General features: G+C 45.6%; 1 protein-coding gene across 4 annotated transcripts in view; it reads left to right on the top strand.

Annotated features, from left to right (window-relative positions):
- OTUD4 (OTU deubiquitinase 4) overlaps nt 1–15,366 on the top strand; it is a 389,728-nt gene that overhangs the window by 133,266 nt on the left and 241,096 nt on the right. Inside the window, exons 1-5 of one of the 4 annotated variants that reach the window (XM_085641618.1) lie at nt 6,081–6,168; nt 6,432–6,489; nt 7,173–7,287; nt 7,419–7,483; nt 9,752–9,852. In XM_085641618.1, the coding sequence (XP_085497744.1) occupies nt 6,457–6,489; nt 7,173–7,287; nt 7,419–7,483; nt 9,752–9,852 (314 nt within the window). In that variant the 5' untranslated portion in view covers nt 6,081–6,168; nt 6,432–6,456. Of the gene's footprint in view, nt 1–6,080; nt 6,169–6,194; nt 6,328–6,431; nt 6,490–7,172; nt 7,288–7,418; nt 7,484–9,751; nt 9,853–15,366 lie in introns of those variants that run through there. The other 3 variants (XM_085641617.1, XM_085641616.1, XM_085641615.1) reach the window with 3 other exon arrangements.

The following is a 15,366-nucleotide window of genomic DNA, read 5'->3' as shown; positions in this document are numbered from 1 at the left end:
GTGAACCAATTAGGTACATCCCGTAACTGGTCCCTGTCTGCATGTAAAAAACTGGCTGTGATAGTGAAGTTAGTTGTATTTGAGGAGTTTCTCAAAATTCGCTTCTGAGGACTTGCATATACATATATCTTCAGTGGCTGCAGCAGGCCCATACATATTGCAACAATTTATCCTCACTGGGCCAAAACATTTGTAAAACGGGATTTGGCGGTGCGAACAAGCATGGCTTACCTGTAATACATCTAATAGACACAGGGGGTGCCATTGAACTATTCAGCAGAAAATACATTTCGAAGCAGAAAATAACTTTGGCCGCTTCACCCACGACATGTCTTTATCCGCAAAATGTAATAGCTTTGTAGGTGTGGCCCACTTATACGCTGGTAATGCTAAAGCGGCCCCCACGGAAGCCTTGCAGGTGTGGTAAGGGCTTAGAAGAAAATACCTTTGTGTGCCCCTTCACAGTTTCTATGGTCAAAATAATGCTTTCTCCATTTTCTCTCAATAAACAATGTGTGTATTCCTCTTTTAGTTTGTGAAGTGGTAGGGTGTATCCTTACAATAAAGCTTTAGGCATGTGCATTATTTTTTCAACTTACCACAACATTCAGTGGCGTAACACAAAATGATGGGGCCCCCTGCAGAATGTGCTGAGGGGCACCTGAATCCCCCATATCTCACAGAAATTGTTGGTCGTGGAATCAGTGGTGCCCACCCCCCTGGCAACGCATGGGCCTGCATTACGTCCCTGAGCGTAATATGGCTATCTCAGGTTGTCCCTTTAGAGTAATTCACCTAGCCACTTTTCTATTTGCATTTTGGTGCTTGTAGTTTGTTGTTCCTGTGTTAAATGAAAGGTTGCCAGTACTAGACCTACTGAGAGTTGCAATGGGATCACTTGAAAGTCCAGGAGAATATGGGGTGCTTTTAATAGCTGTAGGTATTTATTTTTGTAATAAACTTTCCTATCTCCGGAAGAATCTCCGTCAAACTCGCTATAAGGTTCATTAGCTGGAGAGGACTTGGGTGATTTGCATGGTGGTGGAAGATATTTACATATCAAGGGATGCAGGACTCTCACGCAGTCTCATTGGTCTCACAGCCATCAATAAACCTCGGGGGGATATTCTCAAGAACGTGTGATAACCATTGCAAATGTTACTTAACGCAACCTCCAACATCGCAGTCTATTGAGGTAAATTTACGCCGTTTTACCCAAGTATTCACAACACGGCAGCACCATGCGATAGTCCCCAGATAACGTGTCAAATGACCGTGATAAAATCAACGCCACGCTGCAAAAATGCGAAACACGAATGCAAAAAAAGTTGCAATGAGGCTAATCGCAATACAAAAAGCAGCAAAAACCAGCCACAGGCCTGCAAATCCCATGCGTCTGGTGGGAAAATGCACTATAAAAGCTACAAAAACAACACACCAGAAACAATCCAAAGTGCGTAGCAACATGGATGCACCCTGACCGAGCGCAGAGGCCAAGGCGAACCCCACAAGCCCCACAGACCACCAGCAAGGAACAACGGGGTCAGGAAGGCCAAGGAGAAAAGGTAGAGGAAGACTGGGTGCAGTCTGCAGGGAAACAAGATCAGCGTCACGGGGGGTACAGAACACTACCAGCAACTGACCCACAATTAGACCCACCTTGAATGCAGCCGGAGTGTCGATGAGGCCAAGAGGCGCTGGCATGATATGAAAGCCTAAACCAGGCACAAAGGTGCTGCCAACAGGAAGGCAGCAACAGCTACAGGAGGTGGGAGTCCTGCGCCACAGGAGGAGCTGGAGGAAATGGAGGCCAGTCATCAGTGTGGAGACGGTGATGGGAGGTAGGATTACGGACACAGCTCAAGAAGACCTGACACAACAGCAACAGTGTGAGTAACGACCAGGGACTGGGGAGACCGGGTTAAATGGGCACAATGGCACACATGCACAATTAAGTTTAGCACACTGCACACCCACAATGACCCAGGATCATGTCCCTCATCCCGTGGCACACTGCAGCAGACACACATAGCAATTATGACAATGTGGCACAAAGTGCAACACCGACACTGCAGAACAGGGGACACAACTGGGTCCGCTCATGCGCAGAAACAAGCCAATCACATTTGACAGAGCAGGCAACTGTGAGATGCATATGTATGGGTACAACCTCACATCCGTCATGTAGTCCAAATGTCCACTGTCCCCCCTCAAATTGCCAGCACCGCCCAAACAGTCACAATGTACATTGTCACACAGTCTGCATACATACAAGAACAATGCGCCAACATAAATGTCAACACAATGTCAACATGCATCTTCCCTTCACATTGCAGAGGGACAAACAACACCTTCAGCAGGTCAGACCAGACAACCCATCAGTGATGCCAGAGACGACCAACACAACCTTCGACACCGACGCCCTACAACAGTTCATGGACATCTCAGGCAATCTACCCCCAGGAGCAGGGCAGCCAAGCTACATAGAGGAGACCCCAGCCCCTGCACAGACCACACAGCAGGAAGCACCCGCCACCAGGGCTGGCTCCCAAAACGTCACCGAGGCACACATCGCATTGCAATGCCAGGTGTCAGAATGCCAAAAAGAGGTGGCTGAACAGGTGTGGGTGGGGTCAGAGCTCATGGAAGCCGAACTACATCACATACGGGGTGTCGAAGTCCCATCAGGGACCACCTACACCCCACAAAGGAAACCCACACTGCGACAGACACATGCATTTTCACATTTCCTATACTGAACTACGCCCAGAGCCCTGGAATTACCATCCACACACCCACGCTGGTCCTCCGTACGATGGCCCAGTACATCCCTCTTATGAATCGAGTGGCTGACGACAAAGCTACATCTCCAAGCTCTAACCCGCTGTCTGCGGTGACATGGTTTGCGTCCGTGGTACACAGCACAATGTAATGTTGTAGGGCCCGGGGCCCTCATGCACACATCATAACCACAGGGACACACGCAGATAGTTTATGCAACTGGCTATGGGCACATGCGCCCGGCCCCTTTATTGGCAGGGTCACATGTACAGTGACGCCTGTGCTGGATGTGTGTGGGGTAAATGCAAGCCAGCCTTGAGGGAGTTGTTGGTGCTGGCAACAAATACAACCGTGAACACTATGAATATGGAAACAGACAACACCAGCATTCCAGAGACAACTGTGGAGCATCGTGGAGGTAGCCGGAGCAAGTCCAGAGGTCACAATGAACAAACAGAAGTGTCCGTGAGTTGCAGTGCGCTGAGGTTGGGGCACTAGAGCGGAGCGCACTCATGTGAAGAAAATGTCTACGATTGTGTCCCTTCGGGACCTTCCTGATGCAGCTGCAGTGGGGGGTGTCACACCTGCATCATCTTCCTCATCGTCATCCCAGATCTCTCACACTGCCTGAGGTGACATTGCTGTGTGAGCTCCCCACAGCACATAACCAAAACAGTAATGGACCATGATTCGTGGTGCACTGAGTTAGTGGCACCTGGAGTGCTGAGCAGGGGATCAGGCAGAAGATGGCATCTGCGACAGGTGTGAGCAACTCCGTCAGTCTGCCAGTACGACCGTTTCGACACTGGCAGTTGGAGTTGGTCCTGGTGGTGGTGGCATGTGCCTCCTGCGGTGATGCGACGTCTGGGCCGGTCAGGACTCTATTTGATGTGTGAGCCCTGGTGGGCTGCAGTTGAGGCCGGAGGCAGCGGACAGCGCAGGGCCACAGACATGTGGCGTTGATGACCATCGCCTCAGGGGCCATCCAGTATCCCAGAAGAAGGTGTCCCTGACCTGACCAGCACAGAGTAAGTGGCCCCGAATGCACAGCGGCCAGCACAGGCACCCCGCCATGGGACGGTGACTTGTGGTGCACTGAGGTAGGGCCACGCGGACTGAGCAGTTCCTCATAGATGTCCGAGGTGAATGTGGCCGAGGGCTGCGGGGGACAGTGGAGGGTGTCCTCCAGGGCATGATGCAGAGGGCATTAGCCGTCCGGAAACAGCAGATGGAGGAGTGGAATACTGCAGCCTTGTTTTCACCACCATTTAGGTATCAGCCACATGACGATGATGACAACCATCAGTCCATAGACTCAGCCGCCACCAAACTTCAACCAGAAAGTGTCCATGGCTGTTAGGGAACAGACTTAGTGGTCACCGGAGCTGAGAGGGGATGCAGTCTGCGATGGTGCCGGTACAATGATATACACTCCGCCATTGCTAAATCAAGACTCTGTCCCAAATGTGTGACCTACTTGACCGCAGTGTAGGCCGGTGGCATCGGTCAGCAGTGGCCCACAGCCATGTGTCGTTGGCTCGCGATGCACAGAGTTAGTGACACCAGGGCAGTTGTCGGTAGTGTTCGATCACCTCCGTAACGATGATCCTATTCCCTCCAGACTGCAACGCGTCATCCTCTTACACCTCTCATTGCATGCACTGATATGTTCTTTGCTATTGAAAAATCGATGCTTAGTTCCAATTGTGTGACCCACTCTGTCGCAGCGTAGGCCGAGGGCAGTAGTCCGCGTGGGCCCACAAACGTGCGGTTGTGATGCACTTATAAGACCTGGTGACACCACATCGAACGGAGTATAGGGACATCAAATCAGCCATAATTGCTGTCCCCTGCCATAGTGTAATCAAGACTCTGTTCCAAATGTGTGACCTACTAGGCCGCTGTCTATGCCGGTACAGTACGTCAACGAGAAAGGAGTACTGCGGGCCTTGCTCGCGGAGGCCGTGATGGTTGGAGCAGGTTGCCAGGTTTGCGTGCCTCTGGCTTGGAGCTTGCACAGGCATGTAGTGGGCCCTCTTCGACACACGCCGGTGTCAGCAGGTGAGCAGTGAGGTCTGGCTGCGCAGGGGCGGGGAAGTTGAGTTCGGGAACCAGCGGCCTGGGGTGCAGCAGGCACACAGGATCGCAGGCAACACCGCTCACGGCGACGGCCTCGTGGTTGGCTGAGGAGCGCTGCCCTGGCAGAGACGTTGGGCATTCCAGAAGAGGACCACGCCCAGAGCTACGTGCTTTTTATTCACACCCCTACGCTGGCCTGGCGTACGCTGGGGCAGCCCACTCTGCTCACGCTTACGGGGCGGGGGGGGGGGGACGTAACAAGCTGCATTTCCGATATCTTCCCCACTGGCCGGGGTGACATGGTTGCGCCCACTGTCCACTACACTCCATACACCAGCGGTGCATGTCGACATGGTTTTGTGTGTTGTTTGCATACTGCAGTCTGGCCATTACATCCACGCCACACTTTGCAATGGGTACCTTCTCATTCATGGGTCACTTGCCTCCTACGCACATGCCTTGTTCCCACCTCTGCCCACATTCAGCTATTGTGTGGCTGAAGTGCCATGACGTTGATGGTTCATGTACATGGCTGGCCCAGGTTGCCACAGTAAGTTGTGCTGTTGTGTCTGGTTGGTGGGCATGCTGTATGTGAGTTTGTAACGTGTGCATTCCCAGTGGTGTGCGTTGCATGATTGTGGAGTTGAGGTGTGTGTTGTGTTCCATTGGTACTTGCCAACGAGCAATGCATTTCCTTAGGTGCCATCCTGGTAGCGCTGGTTGCTGATGGACTGTCGGGAGATGTCGGAGTCATGCACACTGCCTGGGTGGTTGTCGTCTATGTTTGTGGAGATTTTCTGGGGGACCGCTATTGTCTGCCCATTGATGGGATGCGTGTGCTTTCTGTTGCAGTTATTGTGGGCAGTGTTGCCAGGGGGCACCAGTAGGACATATGTGCAGTCAGTTGCACCCACAACGTGTGGGGAGCCAGCTATGGCGTAGACGCCTTGCTTGGTCTCCAGCTGTTCTTGGGCAGTGTGTAGGAAGTATGCCGACTCCTGGACAGTCTGGGTGTATGGAATCTCAAGTCATGTTCACCTCCTAACAAGTCATGTAGTCTTCTAAATGGCTCCTATCTCACACCTGCAGGCCCTTAGATCTTGAGACCTCCACTGCGCCTATCCGGTTGTGAGTTGGCTGCTCCCTGTCTGAAGCTAGGGAGGGGAGGGCCGGTTGCCATGGAGACTGGGAAGTGGCGCCTTTGCCTCAGGTGCACGTTATGAGGCTTGATGGGAAGTGACGCCGTGGTGGAATCGAATGGGCCAGTTTGGCTTTTCTCCTCTGTTTGTTCAGGCCAGTTTATTTGCAGTAAGCATTCTACGTATACGCGGGCTCTGAAAATGATCAGGATGATAGTAAAGCCGCAAATAGTTTTCTTAAAAGCACATTACGCTTCCTTAGTTATTTCAGCCCATCCCTTCTGCTGTGATTTTTAAGGACCACGATGAAAAGGTGTTCGAATGTGGTGTTAGTATGATTGGGCTATGCTGAACGCAATGCTATTTTTGTGTTTGTATTTTTTTTGTATGTGGATTGTAAAACAAAATTTCCCGTTTCGTTTTCCTTCACAGGACTAAAAACGCTGTGGTGGGCAACATGAATGGATTTAAGTCTCCCTCGGGTAACAAGGTATTTAAAAGTTATACATTTAGTGTTTTTATTGGACTTAGTTGTTTAGACAGTTCTCGTGCGATTCTTTGCTGTAATATTTTTTGTATTCACATTTAATCTGTCAAAAGTACTGAACAAAACGAGTTAATCTTTTCAAAGCTTTCCCTAATAATCCTGCACTGGTATAGCTGAAGGGCTACCGTGCCGCCTCGCATCGACAGAGCACCATCTTCTTTTCTTTTCTTGTTTGTTTTGGCGACTGGGGCCTGTTGAAGTGAACCAAAACTACAGCTCCCAGAAAACACTAGGGCATCAAATGAAAGCTCTGAGCGGAATCATGTATTCTTGCTTACACGGAGCAACCTGCAACTCTCTACATTGCTCATTTACTCTGTGTCCGGTAAAAAGTACACCTGAAAATGTTTGTAGGTTGTTTATTATTATGTTGGCTTGGTGTGACATTCTGTGTTTTTTTTTTTTTTTTTTTTTTTTTTTGCTGAAACGTCGCTGCCACACAATCTCCTAATTCCAGTGGTCCCCATCATCTTTATTTGATGTGTGGGCCTTGTAGTTTTACATACGGAATACAGAGAATCGGTCACGATTGTGAGAATAATGTACACCTGGCATTGGCAGTGTGAGAGCTGAGGGTGACGCACTTTAATTGCGTGCATCTGTTTTTTCTCCCCTTGCTGCGACAGATTCACGGCAGTGGAAGTCCCACCTATCTTTTCTTGCCGCGAAAAGTTCTTCGATCTCTAAACCCAGCACTTTACAGAAACCTGGAATATGATGTTTGGCTTAAGGTGAAACGGGGTGAGTGATCCATGAGCTTGTATGTTTTTGTGAGGTGGGGAGAGCACAGTACTGACATACATGTTCCAAAGGAAGACACCTCTACGAGCGGTCTAATCTTTTATTTACTGTCCCCTTGTTGCTGTTTACAGAGCAGCAGAGGCGCGATTTTTCCATTGCTGCTGGAATGCAGTATTCCGTCGGGGACAAGTGTAAAGTGAGTACTGTTACTCTTGCGGTGTTTCTGTTCAGGTTGCAGTGGCGGCTGGTTACTTTTGAAAGTGGTGGTGAGGTGTAAAGTTGGTGGCAAGTTTAATTTTAGAGAGTGAAACGACTGAGCACAATTTACATAATGTATTCAGTTAATTTCGAAGACTAGAGGGCAAAATGGTACCCTATGAAACCACTTTTTGATAAAGAATTTGCTTGAAAACCAATAAGGAAGCAGTAAGGAAATAGTACTAACAAAGAGTAAAGGCCTCTGCACGTGCTCAGTGGGCCCCAGACCAATTTTCATTTAATATCTGATGTTTGTTACGTGAATTTAATTGCAAATCCGTGAATACACCAGTTTGGGAGACAGTCTTTCGTGACAATAATTTTAATGCAAAACATTTTATATAATTAGGTTTGTTGTGTTCATTGAACACGTCAAACATAAAACCTTCAACATTAGAATGATGTACCAATTACGGCATAATTTTGCGTATTAAATCACTGCACCAGCTTTGGCCCACGCGTTCTATAGATTGCCCACTTAAAACATGAGTAACAATCGAGAACGGACTGCTCAGATTTCCCAATGTAACTAACTAACTTGGGGAACTGCAGAAAAGAAAACACTAAACTCCTATGCGCAGAAAGCAGAGGGAAAGAGTAGTTGCAGATTAATAGTTGAACATGGGGTGCTGTGGCGCATGTGACAGGCTGGCTCCCAGGGAGCAGGCCGACCGGAACTGCAGTATACCATTCAAAGGCTGCAGGCAGTCACGTGTAAGTGGATAGTCTGTGTCGAAAAAGGTCAGGCAGTCACCAAATCAAGCTTGAAAGTGACCAAGTGGTGGGAGGTGAGCTTAATTAGGGTCTCGCCTCAAAGCGCACATTCAGCAGAGCAGCTGCGGCATGGTGCTACCGGTACTAGTATGTGCTTCAGCATCTTTTCAGGTGTTTTAAGCGCTATATAAGTGCAAGTGATCAGCATTAGAGATCTCCGCTGCTTTAAGAAACTTACTGTTATAATGCTGTTCAATGTTGGCACACATGGCAAGAATCAGCAATGCTCGAGATGCTAGGAGTTGACTTCCGGCTGCTTTTCCAAGTTATTTTTAGTAATAATTTAAATGTTGCTTGCATTTACGAGGCCCATTTGTCATCTTCAAGCAGCAATGGCATACATTACGTCTCAGATCTGCCTTTGCTGTCACTCCTAGTGTGTTTTTAATAGTTTGTCGTTCAATTTACTCATGAAACTTCCTCCAACCCAGCGTTTCACTCCCACTATAATCAAATGCCACAGGTGTGAGCCGATGTTTACCGTATGCTATAAAAGGGATACATTTTGAGTTCATGGGCGCTCACAGACAAGGCAGGTCATTTGTTCACGTGACTTGTGCTCCTAATGAACGGGCATCCAATTGCAGGTGACGCGTGCGCCGTGCAGCCTCCACTTCCCGCTCGTCATGCAGCTGCAGAAGGTTTAGCCGGTAGCTAATGAGGCGTCTCCTTTCCTTCCAGCACATAGCCGAATTAACACATTTTTTAAATTGTGTTGAATGCACAGATTAAGCAGGTTGAAGTCTTGCGTGCAATATATGATGGCATTTTAAACACTTCTTAAAATTAAAAGTCAAATGTTGTACTTACCCGGTAAGTAACCATTTTCTGTCACCCTCCACCTGCACCCACGTTGCTGTGCATGTCGGGCCAAAGTTGATATTCTACCAGCCAATCCATACACTGCTCTCATGCTATTTATGATGGTTGAGAGCAGCGCTGGAATTTGACAGGGCAGGTCATTCCGAAGCCCCACAGGAGCCGTGGGGGCTGTGTCTGTACAGACCTGGCTCACTGACAGTGTAGAATAGTGAAGGCCTGCACTGTGCATTTCAGGCTGGACATGGCCAGACTCCTGTCCAACCGGACATGCGCCCTTCAGGTACATGGCCCCACTTCGGCTTGACGAAACGTAGCCCTAAAGGAAACAGACTGGGAGACCCACATGGGGGAAAGAATAATTGTAGTATGTATGAGTTGGAGCTAAAATAACATGTGGTGGTTAAGTGGCCGTCAGTGAATAGGGGCGACGCGGATCCACTGCTGAAGAATAAGGCCTTTCCAGAGCAACCTTTTATAAATCAATCATCAGGATCAGTTTGCATGAAATTGAATAAGACAGTAGAACGAGAACCACAATAAGTGATATTTTTGATTGTTGTGAATACCATTTCACTAGTTGCTGCTTTTTTTGTGCATTGCTGTTTTGCAGGTACGCCTGGAAACTGGTGGAAAATTATATGATGCTCATATTCAGGAAGTGAGCCACGAAAACGGACCTGTTGTTGTATTTGTCGAAGAGTTTGGAAAGAAGTATGTTTTATTTCCTTTAGTTTTCTCATATTTAAACATTTTTACCACTTTGTCCCGTTTTTTTCTCCAATGGTATTGTTTTCCTTCCTGTAGCAAATTTTTATGAATCAGCTGCCTGACTGCCAAGCGTTGTCTTTTTGCTTTGAAAATGAACGATTGTCAGTTAAAAAAAAAATTGCACCCTTCCAAGAGGACTGGGCCATATTTTATTTGATATTGCCACCACCTCATCGCAACACTTAATTGTATACATTGATGTGTGTGCTTTCTGACAGGTATAAGTTTGCCTTAGAACAATGGAAGGTAGACAGTAAAGGGCTACCCATCCAAGCTTGCCACCAGTATCTGTACCAAGCAGCCCATCTGGGTTGGTTTGGGGGATGGATCTGTGTTTTTTGGCTTTGAGCCTTTGCTCCACTTCCTGAAACTGTTTTCATCTCTGTAGTGTTGGTACACTGTTTGGATGGTTCATGCTTGTCAATTTAAATCCCTTTATGGGTAGTGATGACTACAAGACTGTTATACCCGCTGATGAGGCCTCCGTGCAATATCTTGAGCAACTTTGCTAATCTCATGGTATGCAGTGGCTCTTTCACTGGATTTGTGGTCCATTCCTGCTGTGCCTGCTGTTCCCAGCTTACTGGCAGAGTCCATAAATATTTGCTGCAATTATGCTTTCATACTTGAAGGTACCATAGGCTTTTTCAGCAATCATGTTATATTTGTCAGAACCGACGGTACGTGAAGGTGTTTCTCATGGTACCATTGTTTTATGGGAGAAAGTATGGAAAAACACCTGTCAATACATCACGGTGTAGAATACAACTTCCATGATGGAGAGGCAGTGTGAGACGGAGAGAAAGGCTTGGCAGAAAAATAAATCCGCAGAGACTCAGCGGACCATCTGATTCGTGTCCTGCAGTCCTGTGACTCGTCTATTCGAGTCATTTTGGCCCTCACCCCAGTATGATGTGTGGACGGGGATGCTACTTTAGGACTGAATCCTGGGGACCAGCTTGTTCAGGAAGAGGCCTTTCCTTGAGTGGAGTCAGTGTGGACTGAAATCAGAGCCTTAGCCTAGTGTCGGTGGAAGCCTTGTCCAGCATTCTGTGCCCTCGACTGTTTCCATCCTCGCTCTTCATCACTCGGTCTTGTGCTGCTTTGGTAATTGAAATAGGTCATTTTCAGAGGAGTGACTGTCATCTAAAAGTATTTCAAATCCGGGAGTACAGGGTGAAAGAAATTACCTTAATTCATGATGGTTCCGGTTTTGCTTCTTATTTGAGATCTTTGCAGGCATGTAGTAGAGGTTTGGACATCCGGCTCTTTACGTTCACCAAAACAGTTCTTCCTTTTTTGAGAAAGAAGGGACCTGCAAGGTGGGTTTCTTGATCCCTGCTTGGCTGGTCACATACACTTCTTCTTACCTAGTTCCTGTGATTCAAAGTTTATTCTCTTTCATGAGGAGACTGAACAACTTGTCCTCTGACTGGGAAGGCATCTTATATATTTCCTCCGGTCCCATTTCCTGACATCCTTAATTCAATGTAGTGGTGTAGTTTGTGGAACTTGGTTCCATTTAAGACTTTTGTGGCAACCATACATTTCCCCATAGGTCTGCCTCCTTGGTGCCTATGAAAATCAAAGGGGGCAGGCTAAGGCATTGTATCCCTTAATCTGTCGCCCATCACTGGTCTTTCAGTTAGTCCAGAGGTTATTTAGCACAGACACATGCAGTTCAGTGGTCTACATTTCTGAATTTCGGTAGATCTGAATGGGGTTGGGACAGATTGTACAGCTGACAGCTAGGCTTTTGAAGGCGTACTTTGTTTCTAACCTGTTCCAAGGCTAGGTATCATTGGGCACCTTGAGATCTTCCTTAAAGTGCTCCTTCTATATGCACATGCAGTGGTACATCAGACACTTGTGATGCTCTATGGCTTCCTTCGGGTGTCCTGGTCAGGCACCTGGTGGATTTGAATTTGGATCTTAACTACCACAGGGTATGAGATACCAACTACTGCTGGGGTGTACCTGGACAGATTAAAGCTTATCTTGTGCTTTATGGTTTTTCTGACTCTCTCTTATCTGAGGAGTTTCTCAAGAGCTTATTAGGAATTCCTGTACTTCTCGTCCCAGGGTAATCTACTTTACGTTGCATTATACTTGGTGAACTTTGGAGTTTTTTCCATCATGACCTTGCACAATCCTCTGCAAACATAAGGCTAAGCCGGTGTTTACATTGCTTCAGTTACACTGTCGGGAAGATCCTTCTGTTGGTCAAGAGCAAATTTAAAGTTCTAGTAAGTGGTTTCATCCTGTCTCAATGAAAAGTAGCACAAGAGGTGGCTACGTGCATTGTTTACTGTGGCATTCATCTCAGTTAAGTAAAAACAAAGTATGGTTACTGGGTCTGAGACACATCCCCACCTGGTTTAACTAGAAAACGTTTGCAAAAAAAAACCAATATGTAATTTGGGATTCATGATTGAGGATAAGCTAAGTAATAGGAAATTCAATTACGTTTCTCAAGGCCGGTCTTGACTACATACTCTTGAAAGAAATTATTACTTGATGATGATGTTCCACTTTACTAGATCTGCTCAAATTCATCAAGATAGGATCTTGTTACTTTTAGCCACCAAATCCAAGATTATATGTAATGGAAACTGTAGGTTTGAGGTTCAGAGAGAGTGCTCCGACATTGCCTTCTAGTGCGAACAGTCTTTCGTTGAATGAACTTTTGCAGGGTTTCTAGCTCTTCCCTTTCCTGCTCTTCCCTTTTACGTATACAACCTCTTTTGACTTTATTTTTAAATTTATTAACAGCTTTGAAGTTAAAAAAAAAATTCAGAATACGTGTACTTATTCAGCCTTGACCAATAACACACATCACATGTAGAAAGTAGGGGAAAAGGTATGGTATGCCTGCCATAGCATATGTTCAAGACCTAATACATCAGCATGCATAGATGGAGTTCTTCAGTAACAATTGTTTAGCTCAAAGGTTGACATTCATGGCAATCTGAGGACCTTTATTATATTTATCCTACATTGTTTCTATGGAGCCAAGCGTTGCTTCAATTTGCAATGTGAGTTACAGATCAGTGACCCGGTCAAGGGCACTTTTTACTGCCCCCCCTTTATTATTCTTTCTTTTCATTACTGCCTTAGGCATCTGTTGGTTTTATGAAATTTTAGTGTGTTTCAGGCTTCTGGTTGTTTGTACCATTTTCTCCTTTACAGATGCACATGGGCACAAAATATTTTCCTCTGGAAGTTTGTTTTCGATTTATTAACTAGAGAACTAGAAACCAGTTTTGCTTGACCTTATTCAGTAACCATTTGGGAAGCGATGGGCTGGATTCATCCAAACACATTTTGCCAATGGGCTTAAATGCAGTGGATGTTGAAGCTAGGTTATAGTCGTCAAGTCTGGATAAAATGTGCAAGAAAACTTGATTGTACATTGCTTAAAGAGTTGTGTACATTGCTTAAAGAGTTGTGTAGCAGAAGGAAATACATTAAAACACTTGACCACAACAGATTATTTTTTTAAATTAAAATTGTAGTCTGGAATGCTAATTTTAACAACGTTCACACTTGCTTAACTTGCTCTTTCTTGGGCAGCGTTTATTTGGCAAAAAGTCTATTTTTCCTCAAAGTTTTAATGTCATTTACCAGCAGTCATGAGTGATTAGAACCTCTAGACATGATGACCCAATAGGGTACAACAATCCCCCGTTCTTTGTCCCTCTCTAGGAAAAATAACTGGTAAGGGCAGACAACCTCAATCTTCATGTACCCTGCCCCTTATCGGCCACAACTCCCCTTAAATTACTTGCTCTTGAGGTCTAACTTACTCACGAAATGGACCGAGTTTACCTCTGGCCAGTAGATATGATAAATAGTTTGGATACCTTCTCTATATATTCCAGAAAACAGTTATCTGTTAATCTCCCCCAAACACCTACTCCTGTCCCTCACACTACAGGATCATTTTGATAAATTTGTTGTGGAGAATAGTATGCTAATCAAAAGGTGCTAAAGTTGTCACTCTAGATCATTTCATTTCTGTTGCCCACAAGTAGAGTAAGACTCCATTAAATCTTGGATCTACACTTCTTCATGGAATTCCTCACAACGCAAAAGTCAAAATGATCACATGTTCAGTTTCTGAAGGCACTGAATTTTCGACGTTGGCAGATATCAGTATCTTCAGGATGTCTTTTTTTTTTTATATATAAACCCAATCTACAATTCTACAGATTGTTTGTAAGGATCCTACTTTTTGGTCTTTCTTTGGCTAATAACTGAATATGTTTGCAGCATTCCCTTTTGGCCTCACCTCAACACCAGATGTGATGCTGTGCAAGCAGGAGATTCATCTAATCCTCTGCTTGGACTAGCAGTTACTAGTGTTTCAGTTTCCATGATATGAACCTAAAAACAATACTCAAAAATATGGAAACAAGTATACATCAAACAAAAACACAATGTTAAAATGTTTTATTTACAGCACAAACAAAAAATATTAAAAACTAAAATCGTATTTTTAATGGGTAGTTTGAAGCTTTTCAAAATGTTTATTTCTAAAAGGCAAAATAACGTGCTAGACATTAATATATCACTTTGCCTTTTTTGCTCCTAATGCGTGCTTCAGGCCATGAGTCCTTATTGGATTAAGTTTGCTGTACTTGCGCTACTACACCTTAATGGAGAGAAGCATAACAACTTAATTTCTAGCCTGTAATTTTAAATTCTTGGACATTTACAGATGTACATTTATGTATATTTTCTAAATTAATCTGCTACTATTATTCATTTTTCTAAACCGTTGCACACCCCTTGAGTAGACATTTCCTCTCTTTTCCCCGGCACGTGGACCACAAATTAAAAACCGCTGACCTAGACAGTTCGTTTACAAGCTGGATCTCTGGTGATAAACCTCCTAACACCTACAAGACTCCTGCGACCACCTGCAGGATCTGTGTCTCCGTGAACATAGAATTGTGTTATCTGGTTCCCAGTCAGGGTTCTTTGTTGATTACAGCTGTGTGGAACACTACATGGTGGGGCTTGAACTGGTAAGTAGATGGTTAGGAGCTTTTCGAAAAAAGAAGAAAAGTGTCAGCATCCTCTACAAAATAGATCTAGGCCCATACTTTGCTTTGAAGGATTTTAAAAAATATTGCTTAAAGACCTATGGCCCTCCTGCACTGTTGTGGGCATTATAGTGAGACTATGCATTGTTTGGATAGTGACATTTGAGGATGTAAGGGAGCCTTGCTTAAGAGTCTGTCTGATTCTGTTAAAAAAAAAAAAAAGCCCTGAAAACCACACAACAGCCGTTTTTGTTAGCTTAGCGCATGCTAGCGAAGGAAACCTTTTTAACAAGAATTACTTGAAGTAATGATAATGGTGACTAATGTCTTCGATTTTGGAGTGCGCAGCAGTCTTGTATCAGAAACATTAAAGAATTGAGAGACATTGGCTTACCCTTCATCGCACTCT

The sequence above is a fragment of the Triturus cristatus genome, chromosome 2_2 (assembly GCF_964204655.1).
Source record: "Triturus cristatus chromosome 2_2, aTriCri1.1, whole genome shotgun sequence".
Taxonomy (NCBI): domain Eukaryota; kingdom Metazoa; phylum Chordata; class Amphibia; order Caudata; family Salamandridae; genus Triturus; species Triturus cristatus.
Note: the sequence above shows the minus strand (reverse complement) of the source record. Positions and strands in the feature narration are given on the sequence as shown.